Here is a 26,807-nt window from a genome sequence, read left to right as displayed (position 1 = left end):
TCAGCCTGTCAGGGCAGACCCTGTGGCGTGTGACAAATGCCAGCCGGGAGCTGTCAGGCAGGAGCCAGCCGGGCATTCCCTCTCCCAGCTGCATTGTGGGTACAAGCAGGATGCAAAGATGGCTGAGAAGCAGAAGCACGATGGACGGGTTAAGATAGGACACTATGTCCTGGGGGACACCCTGGGCGTCGGGACCTTCGGAAAAGTGAAGAGCTGAGTGCCTTTTCCTTATTTTCTCGTCTATGGTGATGTCCTTGCTGTGCTGGGTGAGCTGCCGGCAGGCTGGGCGGAGAGCAGGGAGACTTACGCTGATTGCGTAACGCTGGGCTCAGACCTGGCCGGCTCGGCGGCTGCGTAGTGAGCTCTGTGAATAGCAATTGATACATTGTAACTAGAACGCTCCGGATGCGCCGCCCGCGCCGCTGCTCTTATTACCTGCGCCGGTCACTTGTCTCCTAAAACAGGAGCAGTAATAGGGGGTGGAGGTCTTTCAGGGGGGCTATTCCTACATGCTCAGCAGGTTGTATTATAATATAAAGTGTAATGTGGGCGCAGGGTTGTGGATTTATATCCTGCTGATAGATAGGGGGGGTATGGGGGTTACTTATTAATGAGCAGAGGGAAGAACAGTCACAGCCTTTCTTATAGGATTTATTTCAAATGATTGCCTGACATTTCATCTGTGTAGTGCCCCCTGGTGGCAGCAGTAATGGAAGGTTACGCTAGGTGTTTTCTCAACATCATAAATGGGTAAAATTGCAAAGTAACTTTTGCAATTTAGTTGTTATTAAAAATCCTTTATGTTTTCTGAAACAGAGAAATGTTTAATTTTGTTTACAACTCGTGGCTTAGGTTACCAGCCACCGCTGCAGTCTTATCAGGTTGGTTTCTTAGGCAAGGAGCGCAGCACTTACAAGCTCTTTCTAATGTTGCAGCATCATAGAGCGCACACTTTGGGGTGGTCTTGCACCCATGGCTCTGGTCCAAACTGTCAATCAAACAGGAATACATCTTCCGCAAGTGGTAGAGGAGTGATCTGCTCCTCAACAATAATCTTTAGACAAGTCCTTTAATTGGCAACTTTGTAACCAGCATATAATTAAGCATTTGTGACCCAGAGTCAAGGCGGGCATTCTATACCTGTTTTTTTTTTTATTCTAAAGGGAATCTGTCACTGGGTTTTTGCTACCTCATCTGAGAGCAGCATAATGTAGGAAAAGAGACCCTGATTCCAGTGACATACCACTTAGTTCACTAGGTGCAGCTGTGACACAATCAAAGTTGTTAGGGTATGTGCACATGATCCGGAACCAGCAGCGCTTGCAGCGCATGTTCACTGTGTCCATAGCGCTGCTGTTTATTGAATGTAGGCGAATCTGCAGGTGTTCACTGAACTGTGCAGATTCACCGCGTCAAATACATTCTATCGGTGACATTTCTCTTGCGGAAACTCGCGTCTCTGCAAGAGAAATAGAAATGCTGCGGTCTGGAGAGACACGCCGCATGTCTGACTCCGCAGGTGATCTGCGGGTGTCCGTGGACTCATAGTGGGCATGGTATTTCTTGAAATCCCATCCACTATGGTGTCACATCTTGCTGCTGCGGATTGAGCACTGCACAAGTACCCAGCGTCCAAACCGCAGCGTTTACTGATTGTCTGCACATACCTTAGATGTAGAATGCAGCAGAGCTGAGAAAGCTGACCCCGCCCACACCATGCTCTCTGTGTACATAGTCTATGAACAGTGAGCTGCTTATCACAGGTCAGAGGGGCAAGATGACAGCTAGGTATGTTAATGTCTTAGTGATAAAACTTTTATTGTAAGTAACAGCACACAGCTTGATAAGTGACACAAGGTTGAATTCAGTGTTTTAACCCCTACCTTATGCTGTCCTCAGATTACATAGTAAAACACAGCTGACAGATTCCCTTTAATTATGGATTTCACACGTAATATAATGACTATATGGCTCTATGGCACGTAATAGCTTCCCCAGTACTTGTTGGCAGCAGACCCTGCATCCACCTTAGGTCATACACTAAAGCCACCTGTTTCAATAAGTTCTTGCTTTAATAAGGCGTTGGCAGTTTTTTAAGGGGTTAATTTGAACTAAGTGGGCTTTACCATGTAAGCTGGGAAGGGAGGGTGTTTGTGTGCATGTGGTTGGGGCACACTTGGAGTGGCTGCATAAATATCCTGGGGCTCTTCCTTTAGGAGCAGATGATTGACAGGCGATACCTACATCTGTGCTGTGACCCCAGGGACAGTAGAGGGTTTTGCTCAATCACATGTTGTTGCAACACACTAATCTTTCGAGTCTTTTTAGGGGGTTAAATAAATAGCCAGACCTACACTGCCTCTTCCTACAGGAATAGCTGCCTGGAACTGACGGACATTACCCACATCTGTGCAGGGCCCTCCAGGAATAGCACTGAAGGAGGCTGGAACATTGTTTCTTTGCAGAATTGAGGACCTGTCACTTGTTAATAATATTTTTTGTTACCTGGTGTAAATGTTGCAGTTCTTCTAAACCTGGCCTTATTCCTGCACCACTACTTTCTTGAGATGTAGCCCCTATTGTCTGTATATAAATCTGGTATTGTTACCCTAGTGGCTTTTGTCTTCACAAAGAAGAGCTGAGGGTCATGGCCACTTGGCTAAATAGCCTAGATTTACCTACAGGCAATAGGTCATGGACAGAGAGGAGCAAGAACAATAGATAAAATCAACGTCAGATTCAGACCAACGGCATTTACACCAGGCATTAAAATTGTACATATTTATTAAATTAAGTGACAGGTCCAACATATTAAAAAAAAAACTGCTGCAATTGCACTTCTACGACGTGGAAATTCAGTGTTGATGCTTTGGTGGCTACCTCGGTTTCTTTTTTTACAAGCAGCTGGCACGTAACCAATGCAGCCAATCAAAGCCCTTAGAGGTCCAATGCCACCACTGAGCTCCGATGCCAGGAATACCGCACGTGACCAGTGACTGACTGCAGAGGTCACCTGACAGGCGCTTGTAACCAAAGTCTGGGAATAACATCAAAGAATCTACTAAGAAGAGTCAGTGCAGGATAATTAATGTAATATATTTACACAGTGACTGCACCAGCAGAATAGTGAGTGCAGCTCTGGGGTATAATACAGGATGTAACTCAGGATCAGTAATGTAATGTATGTACACAGTGACTGCACCAGCAGAATAGTGAGTGCAGCTCTGGAGTATAATACAGGATGTAACTCAGGATCAGTAATGTAATGTATGTACACAGTGACTGCACCAGCAGAATAGTGAGTGCAGCTCTGGGGTATAATACAGGATGTAACTCAGGATCAGTAATGTAATGTATGTACACAGTGACTGCACCAGCAGAATAGTGAGTGCAGCTCTGGGGTATAATACAGGATGTAACTCAGGATCAGTAATGTAATGCATGTACACAGTGACTGCACCAGCAGAATAGTGAGTGCAGCTCTGGAGTATAATACAGGATGTAACTCAGGATCAGTAATGTAATGTATGTACACAGTGACTGCACCAGCAGAATAGTGAGTGCAGCTCTGGGGTATAATACAGGATGTAACTCAGGATCAGTAATGTAATGTATGTACACAGTGACTGCACCAGCAGAATAGTGAGTGCAGCTCTGGGGTATAATACAGGATGTAACTCAGGATCAGTAATGTAATGCATGTACACAGTGACTGCACCAGCAGAACAGTGAGCGCAGCTCTGGAGTATAATACAGGATGTAACTCAGGATCAGTAATGTAATGTATGTACACAGTGACTGCACCAGCAGAATAGTGAGTGCAGATCTGGAGTATAATACAGGATGTAACTCAGGATCAGTAGTGTAATGTATGTACACAGTGACTGCACCAGCAGAATAGTGAGCACAGCTCTGGAGTATAATACAGGATGTAACTCAGGATCAGTAATGTAATGTATGTACACAGTGACTGCACCAGCAGAATAGTGAGTGCAGCTCTGGGGTATAATACAGGATGTAATTCAGGATCAGTAATGTAATGTATGTACACAGTGACTGCACCAGCAGAATAATGAGTGCAGCTCTGGGGTATAATACTGGATGTAACTCAGGATCAGTAATGTAATGTATGTATACAGTGACTGCACCAGCAGAATAGTGAGTGCAGCTCTCGAGTATAATACAGGATGTAACTCAGGATGAGTATGGCATAAGCAATCCCAAATACCTACATTTCAGTATTATTATTTTAGCCAATTACTTTCTATATAACCAATCAGAAATGATCAGATATATGGTCATGCCAGCTGTTCTTTTTTTATGGTAGGTGACCGGAGTGGCGCTGCTATATGACTTTTGTTGATTTTGGCTTTTTTTTCAGGAAATTCTCACTGGTCTTTTACTTTGCTCCTTCTCTTCAGTAAAACATTTTCCACCATTAGTGACATTTACTAATGTCCACCTGCATTTTACAGTCTCCTCAATTATAACACAGGTCAACAAAAAAAAAAAAATTTTCTGGTGTCCAAAATATTTTAATGAATTTGGGGTATTTTTGGGGTGCTGATTCTGAATATGCTATCAGTTTTGCCAGATTGGCTCAAGTTTTTTACATTTTTGGTATCTTATTTATAGCACTTGTTGGTAAATGCGACGCATCATCTCATTAATTTCTTTGGATTAGTACTTGAACTGAGCAGTTCTCAATATAGTTTTGTGTTAATTAGTGTTCTAAAAGTTTGTTCATAGCTTGATTTTTGCACTAACTTTATGTTGTTGTCTGTTTTCCAGTGAAAAGCATGAACTCATCAAGAAGAAGTTGTCTTAACGATCCAGACTCATTCTGTTACATTTGTGGTGAATACACACTGCCAAAACATAGAAGAAACATAACAGACTTCGTAAAAAAAGTGTATTTTGCCTATTTTGGGGTTATGCTTGGGGACCAAGACAAGTTTTGGGCACCACACATAGTGTGCAAAGCATGTATCGAATTATTACGAAAATGGAGCAAAGGACAAAGAAAAAGCTTCAAATTTGGTGTTCCAATGGTGTGGAGAGAGCCAAAAAATCATCATGATGACTGTTATTTATGGTAAACACAGGTACAGGCACATCTTCACAATGAGGGACAGGCCTTCTTGCAGATTCCATGTTACTCCCATTTTCGTTTCTTATGCTTATTGAATCCTTGCACTTGCACTGCACAGAAATAACAGTCATCATGATGATTTTTTGGCTCTCTCCACACCATTGGAACACCAAATTTGAAGCTTTTTCTTTGTCCTTTGCTCCATTTTCGTAATAATTCGATACATGCTTTGCACACTATGTGTGGTGCCCAAAACTTGTCTTGGTCCCCAAGCATAACCCCAAAATAGGCAAAATACACTTTTTTTTACGAAGTCTGTTATGTTTCTTCTATGTTTTGGCAGTGTGTATTCACCACAAATGTAACAGAATGAGTCTGGATCGTTAAGACAACTTCTTCTTGATGAGTTCATGCTTTTCACTGGAAAACAGACAACAACATAAAGTTAGTGCAAAAATCAAGCTATGAACAAACTTTTAGAACACTAATTAACACAAAACTATATTGAGAACTGCTCAGTTCAAGTACTAATCCAAAGAAATTAATGAGATGATGCGTCGCATTTACCAACAAGTGCTATAAATAAGATACCAAAAATCTCAAAAACTTGAGCCAATCTGGCAAAACTGATGACATATTCAGAATCAGCACCCCAAAAATACCCTAAATTCGATGAAATATCTTTGGCACCAAAAATGCTGTTGACCAGTGTAATTCATTGCCTCAAGGCTTCACTAATGATGTTTAAAAGTTTTCAGAAATTGGCTCCCGGTGGCTCAGTGACACCTTCGTGGTTTTGTTATTTAATGTTTACTAAACACGAACGGCAAAATATTTATCAAATAAAACTCAAAACATCGAGACGTTCATGTTCAATGTTTGGAGGCAGAGGAGGAGAATACGGGCAATTTGGTTTGGAACTACTATAAAGATTATATCAGGAAATTCATAAATAGCCATTTCATGATATATTCCTATAATCAGAATTAATTTTTCAAGTCTCCTGCTTGCAAATATGTCGGTGTTATATATGCTTTGTTCATGACAGCCACCTAACAAATATAAACCCTATAGGCATGCATGGGGGCATCATGAATAGAGAGTAATCCTGCTAAAATAGTTTTCCCTTTCAGGCTAAATACTACTGCTATATAATGGTGCTATAAAATTCCAAAATATCACTGCCATACGGTGCATATATATTATTATCATGCAGTTTAACCATGAAAGTGCCTTGTAATGTCTCCATATAGTATAACCCAGATAACACTATAAATTGTGAAATAAAGCAACATATAGAGTGCTCATATAATACCACCAAATCACTGGTGTTTCCTAGTTGGAGGGTCTATATATTTTATATAATCTGAATACCCTACAAATAATGTTTTCAAACAAAATGTTGAATGCTTGTATAATACTGCCACATAGTGCATATGACATAGCACTGCTCACTGGAACCCCTGATAAGATAGTGGTAAGTAGAAGTCCTAGTGCATTATCCCAATTTACTACCATCTGGATACACTATAAATCTTGGTGTAAAGCAGTATATAGATTGCCCATATAATACTGCCATATAGTGTATAGCACCACATAGTGGAGACATAACAATTTGGGCGGAGGCTCTAGTGCAAAGTATTAATTTGCTGTATTCAGGATATACTATAAATCGTGATATATTTTATTGTCAGTGGAACCAAGACAGCGGGGTGATAACATTGGTGCAGGGTGTTGGTAGCCCCAGTGTAATGTCCCAATTTTCTACAATATGGATACACTATAGATCCTGATATAAAACAATAAATACAGTGGTTGTGTAATATTGCTATACAGTACATACGTGATAGCATCATACAGTGGAAACATGACAGTGCTTTGAGAACGTGGGCATAAAGTGAAATCTCCAACTTTCCTATATACAATGCTCATATAATGCTGCCGTTTAGTGCCTAGTTACTAGCACCAGTGGATTTATGACAGAGCTCTGATAACATGGATGCCAGGTGGTGGAGGCCTTATTGTAATTTTCCGAGTTATTTTAATTTTGGATATATTATAAATCATGATATCCAACAACATATACAATGCCCATATATTACGGGCATATAGTGGAACCATGACGGTGCTATAATAACGTGGGGGTAGGAGGCTCCAGTGTCATTTGTCCATTTGCTATAATCTGTGCACATGATAAATCTTGATATAAACCGATCTATACGGAGCAGAAGATGCTAACAGTAGTGGCCTCTTGTGTTGTTATAGTGGGGGAACACCAGCTGACAGGACATAAAGTCGCCGTGAAGATCTTAAACAGACAGAAGATTCGGAGCCTGGATGTAGTTGGTAAAATCAAGCGGGAAATCCAGAATCTGAAGCTTTTTCGCCACCCGCATATTATTAAGCTGTAAGTATCCCGTTCATTGGAGAGTAAATGTATCCTTTCATTCACTTATTTATCCAGCACGGATTCCGAGTTGTCTTATACTCCGGTCACATCCGAGGCTGTACCTAGAATTGTAGCTCGTGTTAACTCTTCGGGTGCTTTCACATGGCGTTCAGGCACCCAATCGTATTCGCCCCTGGGGCCATAGACTGTAATGGTGCCTACAGAGCGAACGTGTGCTCTGTCGTGCATCGTTTTTGGGCATGTGCGCCTACTGGAGACAGACCTAGTAGACTGCACCTGAATGTCTGACTTTAGTACACTCCCGAAAATGATGAACGGCAGAGCTCACGTTCCCTCTGTCAGCACCATTGCAGTCTGTGGCACCGTTGGCGCATACGCTCGAATCCAATTTTGTGGTGGGTTTGGACGTAAGCCCCTACTGGTCCGATGAATGGGTGCCAGAATCAATGTGAAAGCACCCTTACCTTGCAGAACCTCATACGGTCAGCAGTGCATTGTGGGAACGGCTTAAGACCCCCATACAATTGGACTAATGTCAGATGACGATCTATTGTGTATGGGGTTCCCGCCGACTGATGGTTAGGAGAAATGTCGAGCGCACATGTCTAGTCCCGGAGGTCGGCCATCATGCCAGGCAGCAGTTTTTGCATAGAGAACACAGGAAGGTTTTGAGGACAAATGATCGCTCCTATGTATGGGAAAATTGGGGGGGATGGCTGACAGCCAAATGATCGGCCAAAGCATCTAATGTGTACGGCTGGCCTAAACATAGTTCTGCTAAAGTACAGACGGACGTCAGCCGCTCACTGACTGCACAGCAGTGTGGAACCCCTTTAATAAACAGTGCATTCTAATAATGATATGATAATATTACAATAATCATCCAGTACGGATAGTAAACATCAGTGCTATTATTATGAACACTCCCGCTATTATTCTCATGTTTCCATATCACCCGCTGCACTCGGTATATAAACATTGGCCTCCTTGTTTGTGACCTTCATGCGTCGCTATCGCTGATATTCTGGCTTCGTGTTTATACACAAATATGTTCCCTGTGGATTTTGCCGGAGACGTCCTGCTGGGCCTGCGGGGTCCGATTCATCTAAAAATAAGAAATGGCCAAATATAATAGAAGCCTGAAGTATTTCCTTGTGTTATGTGGAGAGGAAACAGACAACATATTAGGATTTCCGATTCTGCACTTATTATGGTCCTTGCCTTGTGCAGCCCATGGACTCTCCTCTGTGCTCACAGCAGTGCCAATACATGCACCGCCATGCCCACCCTGTACAGTATAGCGGTGTGACATGCATTGTGCCCACGTGGAGGGAACTATGCACCACAATGGCCAGATTCTATATTAGAACAGCATATATTACCTTGGTTACATTACCATCAGGTGGTAAAAGGTCTTGTGCCATTCTTAATTCCATGGATATACTATAAATCGTGATATTAAGCAACATACACAGCACCCATATAATCGTGCCATATAGTGCATAGATTGGAGCCATGACTTTGCCTTGATAATATGGGTGGTGGAGGCTCTCGTGAAAATCTGGCATCTGCCGTAATCTGGATACACTATAAATCTTGATATAAAACAATATATTCAGAGAACTGTCCATAGAGTTACTATTGGGTTCATACACAAGAGCTGCGCACTTCAGAGCAGTGTTTTGTGCAATCAGTGGGGGTCTCGGAATCCGGACCCCACATGTTGATGGCAGGGGACTGCCAGATGACACATAGTACATAGTGTGTAAGTTAGTAGGTGAGTGTAGGGTTTTTTATTTATTATACCACCTTGATCTCATTAAGGTTATCTTATAAAGTAGTGGGCAACTCCTTATAGGTTTTCCATAACCATAATCCAGCACTAGGGTGATATAAAACACTTACTAGAGAGCAGCACCATGTCTTCTTCACTCTGATCATCCTTTCTTCTCCACCTTCTTCAATGGGCAGCTGTAACCTGATCTCTCAGTGAGCTGGCAGACTGTCTTTTTTTTTTTAATAAAACAGATTTTAGCACTAGATGATGAGTTCAGGAGGCAGGGGAGAAAAGTCCAGAAAGAAACAGTTTGCTCTGATAAGATGAAATGCATAGTTTTTATATTCGTTTGTACTATTGATTTATGCAAAGTTTGTTTAATCGACAAGGACATGTAACTATTATATGATCTGAATGGCGTATAAATGACAAATAATTCATCATGTTTTCTTGAAGGTACCAGGTGATCAGCACCCCTACAGATTTCTTCATGGTGATGGAATACGTACCTGGTGGAGAGCTATTTGACTATATATGCAAACATGGGCGGGTGAGTCCAGCCGTATACTCGCGAATTGTGTGAGCCCCAAAGAAGCGCAGCCCAGGCTATGGGTGTCATTTCAATTCTGCCAAACCTCCTGGGGCTTTTTCTCTGCTCTGAAGGACCCAAGTAATTCATTGAAAACCTGTAGTTGCAAGAAACCATCTGTCTCTAATAATCATCTCAGACCTGAATTATTATAAGGAGCCGGGCGGCATTCACTCCCTGCTGGCTCCAGCTCAGCCTGCACTAGTAATCAGATTTGCCTGCACTAGTAATCGGCAACGTATTTTTTTTTTTTGCATTGTTACAATGTTACAAGTGATTGTTTGAGATTGCGAAGAAAATAGCAAAATCGAAATTCCACTAAATATACTTATTATTCATATTTTTACTAATTATTGCTACCATTTAGGCTACATTTCCACATAGCATGCCCTCAATGGACCTCCTGGTTTACATTGCTCCAGATGTAATTCGGAATAAGGAGCCAGAGTCCCGCACATTTCATCCTTTGTATTGGAAATTGGCGCCTACATCTGCAGCATTAATTGACATGCTCCTGATTTCAAACCCATGGCTCCTGTCAATTTACACGGCAGATATGTGTCGCAGCGTGTTCATGAGGTTTCTTAAAACGCACTGTGCTGGCAATGTAAAACGCCGCGAATATTCAGGGGAAAATCCGCTATGGTTTTTGCATCCCTGGAACTTTGCGTAGACGGTGCAGGTTCCCGGCAGGTGACATCTGCAAAGTGAGTGATGCAGGGTCCACTGCAGCACAGAGTATTCCATGAGTGTACTGCTCTTGTGGGAACTAGTGACCTGTCCACTCATGTGATACGGACAGGATTACAGGTGACGTGGGCAGAGTCATGATGTGATGGTGGAAAATGAGCCCAGTTCTCAGGATCAACGGGAGCCTCAGTGGTTGGACCTCCACCTATATTATAGATAGGTGATAACTGTAATGTTGGAACCGCAGATGAGAGAATCGATTCGCAATTCATTGAATTTGTTATGATTTTCCCAATAATTTTAGATTCTGAAGAATCCCACATTTTTGTGATTCAATTCCCACAAATCCAGGAAAATTAGTGTCGGGAAAATGGAAGTTATTCTGCGCTTACTGGAGTAATGATACTAATGGAAGTGAGATGCAGGTTTATTGTCAACGTGTTTCAGAGTCACACCGACTCCTTCTTCAGGACGACCATACATAAGAACCATTAGGTTGTTATGTAAGGTTCATATATATCTTAGTCCTGAAGGAGTCGGTGTGACTCTGAAACACGTTGACAATAAACCTTCATCTCACTTCCATTAGAACCTTGTGGTTCTTATATATGGTTGTCCTGAAGAAGGAGTCGATGTGACTCTGAAACACGTTGACAATAAGCCTGCATCTCACCTTGTGGTTCTTATATATGTTCGTCCTGAAGAAGGAGTCGGTGTGACTGTGAAATGCGTTGACAATAAGCCTTCATCTCACCTTGTGGTTCTTATATATGTTCGTCCTGAAGAAGGAGTCGGTGTGACTGTGAAATGCGTTGACAATAAGCCTTCATCTCACCTTGTGGTTCTTATATATGTTCGTCCTGAAGAAGGAGTCGGTGTGACTGTGAAATGCGTTGACAATAAACCTGCATCTCACTTCCATTAGAACCTTGTGGTTCTTATGTATGTTCGTCCTGAAGATGGAGTCGGTGTGACTCTGAAACGCGTTGACAATAAACCTTCATCTCACTTCCATTAGAACCTTGTGGTTCTTATATATGGTTGTCCTGAAGAAGGAGTCGATGTGACTCTGAAACACGTTGACAATAAGCCTGCATCTCACCTTGTGGTTCTTATATATGTTCGTCCTGAAGAAGGAGTCGGTGTGACTGTGAAATGCGTTGACAATAAACCTGCATCTCACTTCCATTAGAACCTTGTGGTTCTTATGTATGTTCGTCCTGAAGATGGAGTCGGTGTGACTCTGAAATGCATTGACAATAAACCTGCATCTCTCTTCCATTAGAATCTTGTGGTTCTTATGTATAGTCGTCCTGAAGATGGAGTCGGTGTGACTGTGAAACACTTTGACAATAAGCCTGCATCTCACTTCCATTAGAACCTTGTGGTTCTTATATATGGTAGTCCTGAAGGAGTCGGTGTGACTCTGAAACGCGTTGACAATAAATCTTCTTCTCACTTCCATTAGAACCTTGTGGTTCTTATATATGGTCGTCCTGAAGAAGGAGTCGGTGTGACTCTGAAACACGTTGACAATAAACCTGCATCTCACTTCCATTAGAACCTTGTGGTTCTTATATATAGTCGTCCTGAAGAAGGAGTCGGTGTAACTGTGAAATGCGTTGACAATAAGCCTGCATCTCACTTCCATTAGAACCTTGTGGTTCTTATATATGGTCGTCCTGAAGAAGGAGTCGGTGTGACTGTGAAATGCGTTGACAATAAACCTGCATCTCACTTCCATTAGAACCTTGTGGTTCTTATATATGGTCGTCCTGAAGAAGGAGTCAGTGTGACTCTGAAATGCGTTGACAATAAACCTGTATCTCACTTCCATTAGAACCTTGTGGTTCTTATGTATAGTCGTCCTGAAGATGGAGTCGGTGTGACTGTGAAACACTTTGACAATAAGCCTGCATCTCTCTTCCATTAGAACCTTGTGGTTCTTATATATGGTCGTCCTGAAGAAGGAGTCGGTGTGACTCTGAAATGCGTTGACAATAAACCTGCATCTCACTTCCATTAGAACCTTGTGGTTCTTATATATGGTCGTCCTGAAGAAGGAGTCGGTGTGACTCTGAAATGCGTTGACAATAAACCTGCATCTCTCTTCCATTAGAACCTTGTGGTTCTTATATATGGTCGTCCTGAAGAAGGAGTCGGTGTGACTGTGAAATGCGTTGACAATAAACCTGCATCTCACTTCCATTAGTGGATTGTCATTACTCCAGTAAGCGCAGAATAACTTCCATTTTCCCAACCCTAATTCCTGGCATTTGTTGGAAGCATCATCTGGATTACGGGCTTCCTAGGTGTTGTGTCTCACACAACCCTATAAGGTGAGCATTATTGCCTTTCTTCTATACTTCATCTACTTGGACAAGACCCTGTTGCACTTTTTGCATTTCCTATATAAATCCAGCAAAATGACAGCCCTCTTTTGCGGTACTGCAAGGGTTAATACTAAAATAATAATAATAATAACATATTATATTCACTCCACCTGGCTCCTTACGTCACTGCAGCTTTCCTGATCCATGAGTCTGTGGTCATATGGGGGGACATAGACGTGCGTCCCCCCATGTGACCGCGTGGGCCTCAGTGCAGATAAGAAGAACTCAGAGGACCAGGGAGATGGAGGCGATGTAAAGAGTCAGGTGAATCTGCCCAAAAATGAATTTCGGGAGATTCCTTCATCTCTAGCTGGGAATACCCCAGACGTCATGTGTTTTGTATATTTCTTATGCTTTTCCCGCTGGCTCAGCGGCCCCCAGGATATCTTGTCTTGTGGTTATTGAGGCATGAACCTCTCCACGGCTGAGATCCATGTTCCCATCTTTTAGGTGGAGGAGGCCGAGGCCCGGCGCCTGTTCCAGCAGATCCTGTCGGCTGTGGATTACTGCCACAGACATATGGTTGTTCACCGGGATCTGAAACCAGAGAACGTGTTACTGGACGCGCACATGAACGCCAAGATCGCTGACTTTGGTATGTGACTCCACAAGCCTTCCAGGAATGTAGCCAGCGAGCAGGTCACTTGCTGAAGGTTGTCAGTACAAAGTGTCTCACTGCGGCCTGTGCAAACTAATCCGGCTCCTCGGATTATCTGCCTTTAAAGGGGTTTTGCACTTTCATGAAAACAGACCCAAAAGGCTCTAAAATACCTAAAGTAACAAAACAGGGCAGGTACAATGGCACAGCTGCTGAGCTCAGTGATTGGCTGCAGCGGTGATGCAAGTTGTCAACATGATGTCACGATCGCCAAAGCAAAACACTGAGATCCGGTGCTAGACCCCCGGAGACTGTGAGACCCTGCTGTGTTTGTTATGAGTGTTTAGGATCCACTTTCCTTAAAGTGGAAAATACCTTTAACTTCAAGGGGAGGGGGAGAAGCTGGTCCTGCTACCATGTAATAAAATGGAGTCATAGTATAAAATACAATAATAGACTTTAGACTTCCTCTTGTTGCCCATAGCAACCAATCAGCTCTCAGCTTTCATGTCTTAAACCGCTCTTGTAAAATAAAAGCTGTGATGTGATTGGTTGCTATGGGGAACAACTGTTAAGACAGTCCTTATAAATCTAGCCATCATTGCGGGGGCAGGACTAGGCCATGACTGGTTTTCAGCCTATGATTGTAACAGGAATCTTTCCATTTACTGACAGTAAGGAAAGACCTTGAAAATGATACACAAAGTAGGCCTCATTTATCCCTAAAGTCATGGTTTCTCATAGCAACCAATCAGAGTTCTGCTTTCATTTCTTAAACAGCTTTGGTAAAATGAAAGCTTCGCTGTGATTGGTTGCTATGGGTAACAAAGATGGCTTTCGTAAATCTGAAACCCTTCTCCATTTTTCAGATCTCTGCTTACTCTCAGTGAGTAGGAATATTCTTGTGTGCGAGCTGCTGAGGCGAGAGTGCTGATGCTTCTGCTGGAAGTGCTCTGCAGCACGGTGGATCCTTATATCCATTCAGGCCTATCGCAGTAGCAGCCCCTATATACCAATAACTATATACATAGAAGAGCTGCACGTGATACCAGTGCAGACACTGTGCGCCCACAGTGCGCCCACAATCACTGCACTGGCAGTTGTATGTAAGAGCACAAAGGTGACATTGTGACTCAGCTCTGCTACATCTTCCTACATTAAATCCCTAATTCCGCACAGGTCTGTCTAACATGATGTCGGATGGAGAGTTCCTACGTACGAGCTGCGGCTCCCCAAACTATGCAGCCCCTGAAGTCATATCAGGAAGGTAAGAAAGATATTGGACCCTGATGTCCGACCCTTCCATAAGAGAGATGGTGAGAAATCACTTAGCTAATTTACGTGAATTTAAATGTCCTGGTCCAGATGAATTACATCCTAGGGTAGTGAAAGAGTGAGCAGAGGAAATTGCAGAACCACTAGCCAGAATCTTTGAACAAATCTTGGAAAACAGAAGAAGACCCAGAACACTGGAGAAGGGCAAATGTTGTTCCTATATTCAAAAAAAGAAAGAAGTTGGAGCCAGGAAATTACAGGCCAGTGAGCCTTACTTCTATACCAGGGAAGATCTGGGAACAAATTATTAAACAGCATGTATATAAGTACTTGGATAAGAATACAGTAATTAGCCAGAGCCAGCATAGGTTTGTAGCAAACAAGTCATGCCAGACTAATCTAATTTCCTTGTATGATAGAATCACTGACTGGGTGGATCAGGGAAGCGCAGTAGATATAGTATATCTCGACTTCAGCAAAGCATTTCATTAAGTATTTCATATAATCCTTATTGAAAAAATGACTAAGTATGGGATTGAGAAGGCTACGGTTAGGTGGATTCATAACTGGCTCAGTGATCGTACTCAAAGAGTGGTAACAAATGACTGCACATCCAATTGGAACAGTGCCTCATGTGGTGTAACACAAACCTCTTTCCTGATCCCAGTGTTGCTCAGCATTTTTTATAAATGATCTAGATAAGGGAACTGAAGGTAAATTAAACAAGTTTTCAGACTATGCAAAGCTAGGAGGGATAGCTAACACTAGAGAAGACAGAGAAAGGATTCAGAAGGATCTAGATAAGCTTGAACAATGGGCAGCGACTAATAGAATGGTATTTAACAGGGAGAAATGCAAGATTCTACATCTGGGCAAGAAATACAAAAATGACATCTACAGAATGGGAGGAATAGAACTAAGCACCAGCACGTGTACTAATAGATCACAGACTGCACATGAGTCAACAGTCTGATGCAGCAGCAAAAAAGGCAAACACAGTTCTAGGATGTATTAAGAGAAGCACAGAGTCTAGATCGCATGAAGTAATTATCCCTCTCTTTGGTCCGGCCTCATCTGGAATACTGTGTCCAGTTCTGAGCTCCACATTTTAAAAAAAGTCATCGAAAAACAGGAGCAAATTCAGAGAAGCGCTAACAGGATGCAAAGTATGTCTTATAAGGAACGGTTAAAGGATCTGGGAATGATTAGCTTGCGAAAAAGAAGGCTAAGAGGAGACTAAGGCTACTTTCAGACATAGCGCATTTTTGAGCGCTATTTTGCGGGCGCTTTTCAAAAATGCGCAATGTCATTTTCGTCTGCCGGCAAAGTGAATGAGAAATTCACTTTGCCGTTCAGACACACCGCAAAAAAACGCGGCGCTTTTGTCTGCAAACACGCCGGCGTAAAAAGAATTGACATGTCAATTCTTTACGCAGCGGCGTGTCTGCGTATCCCCCTAGGGCCCCATATTAACGTGCACACACAGCGCCTTTGTCCTGGGTGTCGGCGTCTTTGTACGGAGGGGTTGACACCCAGGACCGGACGTGACGTCGGACAGGAAGAGGGAAGCCCCCGCCCCCCAGTGAAGCAGCATGGAGTGTGTGTGTGTGTGTGTGTGTGTGTGTGTGTGTGTGTGTGTGTGTAGCGACGCTGCAGCGATAGCGACAACGATGCCGATCGCTGCAGCGTCGCTGTTTGATCGCTGGAGAGCTGTCACACAGACCGCTCTCCAGCGACCAAGGATGCCGAGGCCCCCAGGTAACCAGGGTAAACATCGGGTTACTAAGCGCAGGGCCGCGCTTAGTAACCCGATGTTTACCCTGGTTACCAGCGTAAAAGTAAAAAAAACAAACAGTACATGCTCACCTGCGCGTCCCCCAGCCTCTGCTTCCTGACACTGACTGAGCTCCGGCCTTAACAGCACAGCGGTGACGTCACCGCTCTGCTTTCACTTTCACTTTAGGGCCGGCGCTCAGTCACTTTGATACGTGGCACTTTGATACGTGGCACGTGGCACTGAAATATGTGGCACTGAAATATGTGGCACTGAAATATGTGGCACGTGGCACTTTGATACGTGGCACGTGTCACTTAAATACGTGGCACGTGGCACTTTGATACGTGGCACTTTGATACGTGGCACGTGTCACTTAAATACGTGGCACGTGGCACTTTGATACGTGGCACTTTGATACGTGGCACGTGTCACTTAAATACGTGGCACGTGGCACTTTGATACGTGGCACTTTGATACGTGGCACGTGTCACTTAAATACGTGGCACGTGGCACTTTGATACGTGGCACTTTGATACGTGGCACGTGTCACTTAAATACGTGGCACGTGGCACTTTGATACGTGGCACTTTGATACGTGGCACGTGGCACTTTGATACGTGGCACTGAAATATGTGGCACGTGGCACTTTGATACGTGGCACGTGGCACTTTGATACGTGGCACTGAAATACGTGGCACTGAAATACGTGATACGTGGCACTTAAATACGTGGCACGTGGCACTTAAATACGTGGCACGTGGCACTGAAATACGTGGCACTGAAATACGTGGCACGTGGCACTGAAATACGTGGCACGTGGCACTGAAATACGTGGCACTGAAATACGTGGCACTTAAATACGTGGCACTTAGGCTATGTTCACATTTGCGTTGTGCGCCGCATGCGTCCTTTTTTTGATTGATTTTGGACGCAGCAAAAATGCAACTTGCTGCGTCCTCTGCGGCCGGATGCGTGCGCTGCAGTGACGCATGCGGCCGGCGCAAAACGCAAGTGCGACGCATGTCCATGCGCCCCCATGTTAAATATAGGGGCGCATGACGCATGCGGCGCCCGACGCTGCGGCGCAGACCGCAAATGTGAACGTAGACTTAAATAGCTGGATAGAGCTGGATCCGCGGGCTGTGATCTGGCCTACGCTCAGCACTCTGCGGAGCGCTGTCATTCAAAACACGTCCACTCATTTTGGTGTTTAGTCCCAAAATGGAGGATGGAAGAAGAAAAGGGTTGGACAAGGAAATGACATCATTTCTTTTTTTTTTCCCCCACTGCAGTTAAAGCTTTATTTGTGTCAAACACAGACAATCTGCAGAGAAAACTGCATAAAAAACCGCACTAAAAACCGCATCAAAAACGCACCAAAAACGCACCTGCGTTTTCTGCCAAGAGCTGCGTTTTTTGTCCTGAAAAAAAAGGATTGAAATCAGGATCGTGTGAACATACCCTTACCGTACAGGGTTACGAGGGGGGGCGTCTGACTGACGCCTGCCCTAGTAACCTGGGGTTAGTGACAGTGGGGTTAGTAAACCCCAGCTGATGTCTGTTCCGCTTGCTGAGGCGTCTTTGGCTCAAGGCCATTGCAGCTGGCAGAATCGACATGATGTTAACTCCAGTGTGTATTGTATTCTGAGTCATAAAGACAGGAAATGACCTCAATGACTCTTTTTTTTTTTCCCCTTTTTTTTTTTTTTCAAACAAACTTTATTTTCAGTACACAATGCTGAAAAAAACGCAGCTGCAAAAAACGCAGCAAAAAACGCTGTGTGTGAAAGCAGCTGCGTTTTTTGCCTGCGTAAAAAAACGCAGGTAAAGCAGCAGCAAAATACGCGCGCGTAAAAATACGCAGCAAATATGCTGTGTGTGAAAGTAGCCTTAATAGCTGTCTACAAATATCTGAAGGGCTGTCACAGTGTAGCGGGATCATCATTCTCATTTGCACATGGAAAGACGCGAAGCAATGGAATGAAACTGAAAGGGAGAAGATACAGATTAGATATTAGAAAACACTTTTTGACAGTGAGGGTGATCAATGAGTGGAACAGGCGGCCATGAGAGGTGGTGAGCTCTCCTTCAATGGAAGTCTTCAAACAGAGGCTGGACAGACATCTGTCTGAGATGGTTTAGTGAATCCTGCATTGAGCAGGGGGTCATACACGATGATCCTGGGGGTCCCTTCCAACTACAACATTCTATGATTCTAATCTCACTTTTCTCATTCTGTAGACTCTATGCCGGCCCTGAAGTGGACATATGGAGCTGTGGGGTGATCTTATACGCCCTTCTATGTGGGACTTTGCCGTTTGATGATGAGCATGTTCCGACCCTCTTCAAGAAGATCCGAGGCGGAGTATTTTACATCCCAGAGTACCTAAACCGCTCTGTGGCTACACTGTTAATGCACATGCTGCAGGTCGACCCCCTTAAACGTGCCACAATCAAAGACATAAGGTAAAGTCCCTTCTGATGAATGGTAGCAAACCATACACCTCTATAGGATACGGCAGATTATTTTCTTTTTAGCAACAATGTTGTTATTCACTAAAGCAAGCAGATAACAACTGAAACAATAAGTATATTAGAAAGTTTCAGAACGTTTCATTATGCAGTAATTAAGCAGAGCTATCGTTACTTTTCACAATACAAACTATATTGTTAAATAGATGCCTTAGACCCAATGAGGCATGAGTACTTACTTTGAAAATCCATGTCAGAATGGTTGTTTAAGCCTCAAATTCTAATGAGCATTTTATGAGGCAGGAAAATTCACACAAAGGGATTATACAGCCGTTCTGACATGCATGTATTTCCAAAGTAAATACACTGGCCCCATCAGGTCTAAGGCATCTATTTAAGATTTATGGTAATAAACCCACTTTAAAGGTGGGGTTCAAAGTTTAGACTGCAGGGAAACAAAACATTTAGAGGCCAATTCATTATTTGCATTTTGTAAGTGATATTTTCTCTTTTGTCTCGTGGTATTCATTGATTTATTTTTTTGTCTGTTTTCTTTTTTTGTGTACATTTTCAGAGATACAGTTCACCCTAAAAGATAATCTTCAGATGTGCAAAAATACAATTAGACAGATTTTATAACTCATTCTGGTAATGGAGTACAATAGCACAAAAATATTACAGCAGTTAGTAAAGTTATCAATGACGAATTAGGCTAAAACATCTGAGTTACCAAAATCAGCCCACATTACCGAATTAAAAAACGGATTAAATCAAGTAAATAAATAAGGAATAAGTCACTAATAAAACTTTTAGTCCAGAAGAAAGATAATGGTGAATCAGGGTGTTAGTGATCCTGCAGAAAGACAATAGGGATTCATCGTTGTCTTTTAGTCTTTTCCTCTGGAGTAACACTTGTTCTAATACTGACTTTTATGTTTGTGCTTTATTAATTTTTTAATGTGCACCTTTTTTTAAGTTAACTTTACTTGGTTTCGTCTGGTATTTTTTTTTTTTTTTCTAAGCAACGTGAGCTCTTGGTTTCTTTTTTCAGAGGATTTAGCTTAATTCTTGCAAGTTTTCAAAATATTGCAAAATGTTTGAGCAATTGTGCTCCAGTCCCCTAGTTGAGTACAAAATCAGTTTAATTTTATTTTATTATATGTTAAAGGATTCTGTGACTTTTATGCTTTAAAAAGGCACTGGAAAGGTTAAAGACTAGTGATGAGCGAACATGCTGGTCACATAAGGTGTTATCTGAGCATGCTCGGGTGCTAACCGAGTGTCTTCGGCATGCTCGAAAAATATGTTCAAGTCCCCGCGGCTACATGTCTCACAGCCGTTCAACAGCAGCAAGACAATCATGGATTACCAAACAGCCGCAAGACATGCAGGAGCAAGGACTCAAACATATTATTCGAGCACACCGAAGACACTCGGTTAGGACATGAGCATGCTCAGATAACACCTTATCCCAGCACGGTCACTCATCACTATTAAAGACAAAAAAAGAACATCTTTAAACTTGCACAAAATTTATCAGCCTTCGTGCACTATTTTAAAGAATTTGGCACAAAAAATAGCAACAAATAACAAAAAACAACAACACGACAAAACAGAAAATGGACTAAAAAAACACAACTAATAAATCAGAATCTTTGTAGTGATTGTCCAGTCGTGGAATCTGTGCAATGTATCGCCACCACCTGACAAAACTAAGGAATTACATTGCTCAGGTTGTACCCATCGGAGTTGACACATAAGTCACATCTGTAAAAACAGTGTAAAGAAATGCAGTAAAATAATTACGGTAAACTAATTAGCAAAATTAGTAACATAATTAGGTGGGATTTACAGTTCCACAGATGTGTTGGAGCAGGGTGCAATGTGGGTCTATACGATAAGAATCTTCACAGATTTAACATTTCACTTAAAGAAAAACCATCAAGCAGCTCCAGAAAGTGAATGATGCTTCAAAGCTAATAGTTAACGCCAGGCTGCGTGACCCATGCCCGACCCTGAACGCCCGGCGGCTGCAGCGACTCTTTTGACTGATAGATGTGGCGGGGCTTAATGCTAAGTTGTGTTATGACAAGTTCATTGTAACCATAGCAAAATGTATTATAGCGTGGAAGAAAGGATTTGGGGTAATCTCCCACATCCTGAATGAAATGCCAGAAACGCGTCTAGGGGTTTTCTTTGCTGCCATGCACGCATTTCATTGACCTTCACGGGGCCCCCCCAGGAAGGGATTTTAAGCCGCCGCTATTCTGAAGACAGGTTGTTTTTCTTTTCCTTTTCTCCATCATGTCCTCGTGCCTTTATGTTGTTTAGTTTACATGAATGTGTAATTGTGTGATGGATTACCGAGAGAAGTTCACAAATTCAATTAAGTTCCTTTCGAAGAACATTGTTGACCTGTCAAATGTCTGCGTTAATGACTTCTCTCAATAGGATGGATGATGCCAATCCATTGTGGATACCCTGTAGAGCGCTGCAGTCAAACCAAGCCCCATAGTCCCGTTACACCCACCTCCAGCAGCCCTGTATACTCTAGACACGGTCTATGGTGGAAGCCATTGACCAAGAAAGAAATGTTTCAAAGGGAAGTCAACCCAATAGGCAAGATATTTTGGTCCAGCAGGCAAAGATGCCAAACCATAAGCAAAACATTCATCCTTACCTAACTGGTTTTACATTAGACCAGTACCTAATGCTTAAGTTATACCAGTTGGTGAACGTTCTTCTACAGGTGGTTGGGTCGTTTGAGTAGATTTCTTAGTTTCTAGTAGTGGGAAAATGTCATCGTGCCCTACGGGAGGTGCAAGTTACATTTTCTATTGACTGGTAGTCTGACCCTAATTCCCACCCATGTAACATTCTGCTATCATACTATGATATGTCAAGACCCCTTTTGGGTGGATCCACTGGATTTTAGTAGACCATATTTTGTTTGTTCCTCAGAGAGCATGAATGGTTTAAGCAGGATCTACCCAGCTACCTGTTCCCGGAAGACCCATCCTACGATGCCAACGTGATTGACGACGAAGCCGTGAAAGAAGTTTGTGAAAAGTTTGAGTGCACAGAGTCGGAGTTCATGAACAGCCTGTACAGTGGAGACCCACAAGATCAGCTCTCGGTGGCTTACCATCTTATCATAGACAACCGCAGGATCATGAACCAGGCCAGTGAATTCTACCTCGCCTCCAGTCCTCCCACTGGATCATTTATGGACGAAATGCACATCCCTCCGGGAGTTAAACCTCACCCAGAACGAATGCCACCATTAATTGCCGACAGCCCTAAAGCCAGGAATCCACTGGACGCCCTGAACACCACCAAACCTAAGCCCTCAGCAGTAAAGAAAGCCAAATGGCACCTGGGGATCCGCAGTCAAAGCAAACCTCATGATATCATGGCCGAGGTGTACAGAGCCATGAAGCAGCTGGATTTTGAATGGAAGGTGAGAATATTTATTAAGTGAAGCTGAGCAATTTGCTATAAAAGTAGCATTTCCTTGTGTTAATTTGGCAGGACGGGCGACAACAGCAACTCTGGCCATGAAATGTGCTGAGTGAGATTGTCAGACCGTACCCCCCTTCGACACACTTAGTGGACAAGGGACTTTCGTTCTTCATACAGGCCCCTCAATCATACTAAATAATAATGAATTTAATGCCCCACCCTAATACACCGTGGATTCATGTCTGGACTGCTGACAGGTTTCCTCGTTACTGGACCATTCTTTTAGATTTTGTTTCCTGGAAGAATCTCATGTTACAATCACATAAACATACATGCACACAATCTTACATAAAAATGAAGTTTTCTGGAAAAGTTGGAGCCTGGTCCTCCTACACATAGAGCATCTATCATACAACATGTCCCGGCTTATACTCGGCTTTTTCCTCTTTTCTTGAATCCAATTGTCGTAAGACCCCTAGCCATATTGCTGTTTGCACGCAGCTCTCAGCCCGTCCACTCGAGATGTCAGAATATGAGCTTCAAAGCCATGTGTGACGTCAGAAGCCTGTCCTCACAATATGTCTCTCCCCAGGTGGTAAACCCCTATCATCTCAGAGTACGACGGAAGAATCCGGTAACCGGTAATTACGTGAAGATGAGTCTCCAGCTCTACCAAGTGGATAATCGCAGTTATCTGCTGGACTTTAAGAGCATTGATGGTATATGTCTTGATTGTAAAGTATTGCCCTATATCTTGGCCTTGAATAACCATAGGATATCATTACTATATGTTTTTTATTCTTTGTGTTTACACTGATTGGACTTAAACTGGAAAAGCAGAGCAGGAAAAGGACTTCATCAAACTGGTTAGCAGTAAGCTGTAGCACTTAATGCCAAGCAGGAGCTGCAAAAGCATAGGACTGGAGAACCCTTCTGGAGAGATACGGGGAGGTCAGTGGGTGCTCTCTTCCAGTGGCCGAGACTGCATGGACGAGGGCTTATCCCACCGAACGCCCGCTCTCCTTTTCCCGTGGGCATAATACTACTCAGACAACACTGGGTGAGGGTAAAACAGTGTGGCGATACTTTACTGAACAGCAAAACAGACAGTAACATATAGAACAGTCCCAGCAAAATACCCAAGATGGTGCAAAATTACAGAGTATCACACTTCCGCTGACTCGCCGGGATTATATAATCTGCGACTTCCAGGGCCGACTACCCCCACCTGCGGCACCCACAGAGCGGAGGTAAAGACAAGCTTAGGAAACTGACAGTCCATTGAGTCACGTGGCCAGGTGAGCAGATGGTCACAAACTGGCTTCTCCGAACATCTCCATGGAGCAGGTGACCGGTGGGTCCCAATCCTGGCTTCTCCAAACATAATCATTTGGCTCTGTTGACCGGTGGGTCCAAATCCTGGCTAACAAAAGAGCATCCATGGGTTCATTGATGGTCAATGGAGCAGATCTGTATTCTTTGAGCCAGGGCCCTGGTCATCTAAGCTGACATCCTGTAGAATATCAAATCTGTGTCCCTCGTGATGGAACCATAATGTCCTGGCTGCTGTCCTGTACAGTGTTCCAGGCTGTGGTTTTGTAAAGAGTCTCTGATTTTCTTTGTAGAACAATAGAAATACTTTTTATACCCACATCTGAGTTTCAGGTTATCATCCACAGGTCAGGGGGGAAGTCGGATGAGTTTAGCTCTCATTGTTTGAGTATTTAATCAATTTTTTGCATAGTTTTTCCTCTTCTGTCTTGCAAGTCAGCAAGCTACAGGGTACAACACAATGGTCAATCGACATATTATCAGACATCGATTGTTCAATGACCCTGCCTCCCTGTTTTGCAAAGATAGCAAACAATAAGCTGTAGGAGCTGATATAAGAGGCAAACAGCAACCATTCAAAAATATCAAGAATCAAGACACACATGATAACAGTCTAAGTTTCTTGACCAACTGAAAATAGACGTCTGAATAATTAAGATTAAATGCTGTGTCGTCACACCTTCTGTCTCCATAATGTACAGTTACGTCATGGCTGGGTTGGCTTCAAGAGAAAATACAGTCCATTTATGGCATGGTGACACTCCGCTCCAGCACCCGGGATCAGAGATAACTCCGATCCCAGTGGTTTAATCCCTAATAAATTAGTAGCAATTGTGGCATCTTTATAAAATAATAGAGGGACTGTCATTACCATCCACACCCTTGCAATGTGATTGCTGGGTGACGATCAGCTGGTATGGCAACCGGGAACCTAAGGACCCCCAAGATATACCATCATTTTACACCTATTATATGATTGTAGAGGCTGAGCATGATAGGATATATGTCAGTGTTAGGGCAGGTGCAGATGACCACATTTTCGGTTCGAGTGCGATCCGACAAAACATTGGATCACACTCAGACCAATGTTATTCTATGGGGACGTGCACATGTCCCAATTTTCTCCCCAGACAGAGTTTTTCCAGAGGAAAAGATCACAAGTCAATGAGTCCATGGTTACCTTTGGACTTCACTCGGATGACATCTGATTGCAGTCCGATTTCTACAGACTGACAGAATGGAGAAGATGGGGAATTTTTTTCCATCCAGTTTTCATTCAAGAGAATAGGATCACACTGTGATCATATTGATCAGAGTTTGATCAGAGTGTCATTTGCATAATTGGTCCAATTTTCTCGAATGAGAGTATCTACAGTCATCTGCTCCTGTCCTTATGCTGACGGGCATAATATACTGCAATACAGACTGTATACTACGAGCAATCAAGTGCATAGAATTTCAAGTCCCCTTATGGGACTAAAACAGATAAAAAAGAATGGAAAAAAAAGCAAAAAAAAAACAAGAAAAAAACCCCACAAAAAATTATATTCATTAAATATTATTTCTATAATAGAATGTAAAGATAAAAGTACACATAATGGGAACTATATGATAATGGTTATCAATCACGGTCAGCTCTCTGGGTACAGTGTTTTACGCACCCAGTGGGAATATTTATTACAATAAGCGCTTAACACAAGGCAATAAAGTATGGAACGTAGCAGAAGACTTGAATCACCAATATTTCGTTCCGTCCTGGAACTTTTTCTTTATAGTGTTATATTATTTTTATCTCCTGTCCTATCGAACTGCCAGGACACTGACAGGTATGGCTTCTACATTCGTATGTTATTAAGCCTGCCTAGTAAACTCCATGAAAGAAAGACAATGCCGCAAGTGGTGCCAATGCCAAACTACTTAAAAAAAGTAGGAAACCCAAAAAATGTATCTGTAATAACTTATTACTTTTGGCTTTTGCTTTGCAGATGAAGTCATGGAGCACAAGTCCGGCACCTCTACGCCTCAACGTTCGTGTTCTGCAGCCGGCCTGCACCGACCGCGGCTCAGCATCGATTCTGCGAGCGCCGAATGCCCTTCCCAATGTGGCTCCATGTACGGGTCCCTCTCTGGCTCCTTCTCTCTGGCCAGCCCGCGGTTAGGTAGCCACACGATGGATTTCTTTGAAATGTGTGCCAGCCTAATTACCACATTAGCTCGCTAACGAGCACCGTCACGACATACACGGCTCTCTTTCGTTCTATGGTAGCCATTACTGTCATTTACAAGTTGCATCCCAGATGTAGGATTTTTTTTTTTTTACTTAAAGGGATTCTCCATCTAGATTTTAATTTCAGAATCTATTGCTGGCTAAAATAGAAAATGATATGGTTAAAGTGCTGCGTTTTTTCCTTTCGGTAGTATAGTGCCAACTTAGCTATGAACTGAGGCATTTCAGTCAGGCTCTTTGCAATGGATGACGGCATCGGGCAGGATAAAGCCAGGTACACGCTGCCGACATTTAGAGTCTGAGTCCTGACTGCCATAGCTGGACTTGACGCTTTCTTCTGGCCTAATTTCAGCCATATATCAGGCTGCTGAGGTTGGATCAGGAGACCCACGTCCGGTTCTTGTATCACTGTCCATAGTAAGACCGTGGATACCGGAAGTGTGAAACTGGCCCGAGAGACATAAAAAGGCACGAAGGGCGCACCTGTACTAGACCTTCACCAGGTAAAGCCCAACAACACATTGGGGGCTCAGTTTGTACTTTGGGTCTCTTTGATACCTATTGATAGATGCAACCATAGGGTTGTCAGACAGCAACCAGTCTGTCCTCCATTTTAAATGGACTCTGTCTCCTGAATTTGGCGGGCTATGTAAGTGCCCTGTGTCCAGTCCGATGGGTGGTGTTTCCTCTTCTTTCATTCACCCCTTCCTTTC

General features: G+C 43.1%; 1 protein-coding gene across 3 annotated transcripts; it reads left to right on the top strand.

The window, feature by feature from the left end:
• On the top strand, positions 1-26,807 carry PRKAA2 (protein kinase AMP-activated catalytic subunit alpha 2). 3 transcript variants are annotated; one of them, XM_077278456.1, is made up of 9 exons: positions 1-212; positions 7,358-7,499; positions 9,736-9,829; positions 13,402-13,546; positions 14,729-14,816; positions 18,843-19,067; positions 22,035-22,533; positions 23,128-23,254; positions 25,853-26,807. In XM_077278456.1, exons 1-9 carry the CDS (start codon positions 119-121, stop codon positions 26,086-26,088), a joined length of 1,650 nt encoding a protein of 549 aa, XP_077134571.1. In that variant the 5' UTR covers positions 1-118; the 3' UTR covers positions 26,089-26,807. The 3 variants fall into 3 exon arrangements, with proteins under 3 accessions (XP_077134571.1, XP_077134572.1, XP_077134573.1); XM_077278457.1 differs by lacking the exons at positions 1-212; positions 7,358-7,499; positions 9,736-9,829; positions 13,402-13,546 and adding an exon at positions 14,381-14,435; XM_077278458.1 differs by lacking the exons at positions 1-212; positions 7,358-7,499; positions 9,736-9,829; positions 13,402-13,546 and adding an exon at positions 14,466-14,655.

This window comes from Ranitomeya variabilis, chromosome 8 (assembly GCF_051348905.1).
Source record: "Ranitomeya variabilis isolate aRanVar5 chromosome 8, aRanVar5.hap1, whole genome shotgun sequence".
Lineage (NCBI taxonomy): Eukaryota > Metazoa > Chordata > Amphibia > Anura > Dendrobatidae > Ranitomeya > Ranitomeya variabilis.
Note: the sequence above shows the minus strand (reverse complement) of the source record. Positions and strands in the feature narration are given on the sequence as shown.

Coding starts and splice junctions, on each gene's coding strand:
- PRKAA2 (XM_077278456.1), top strand. CDS start 119: ATGGCTGAGAAGCAGAAGCACGATGGACGGGTTAAGATAGGACACTAT. Junction 213..7,357: donor GACCTTCGGAAAAGTGAAGA/GCTGAGTGCCTT, acceptor GTGTTGTTATAG/TGGGGGAACACCAGCTGACA. Junction 7,500..9,735: donor CACCCGCATATTATTAAGCT/GTAAGTATCCCG, acceptor GTTTTCTTGAAG/GTACCAGGTGATCAGCACCC.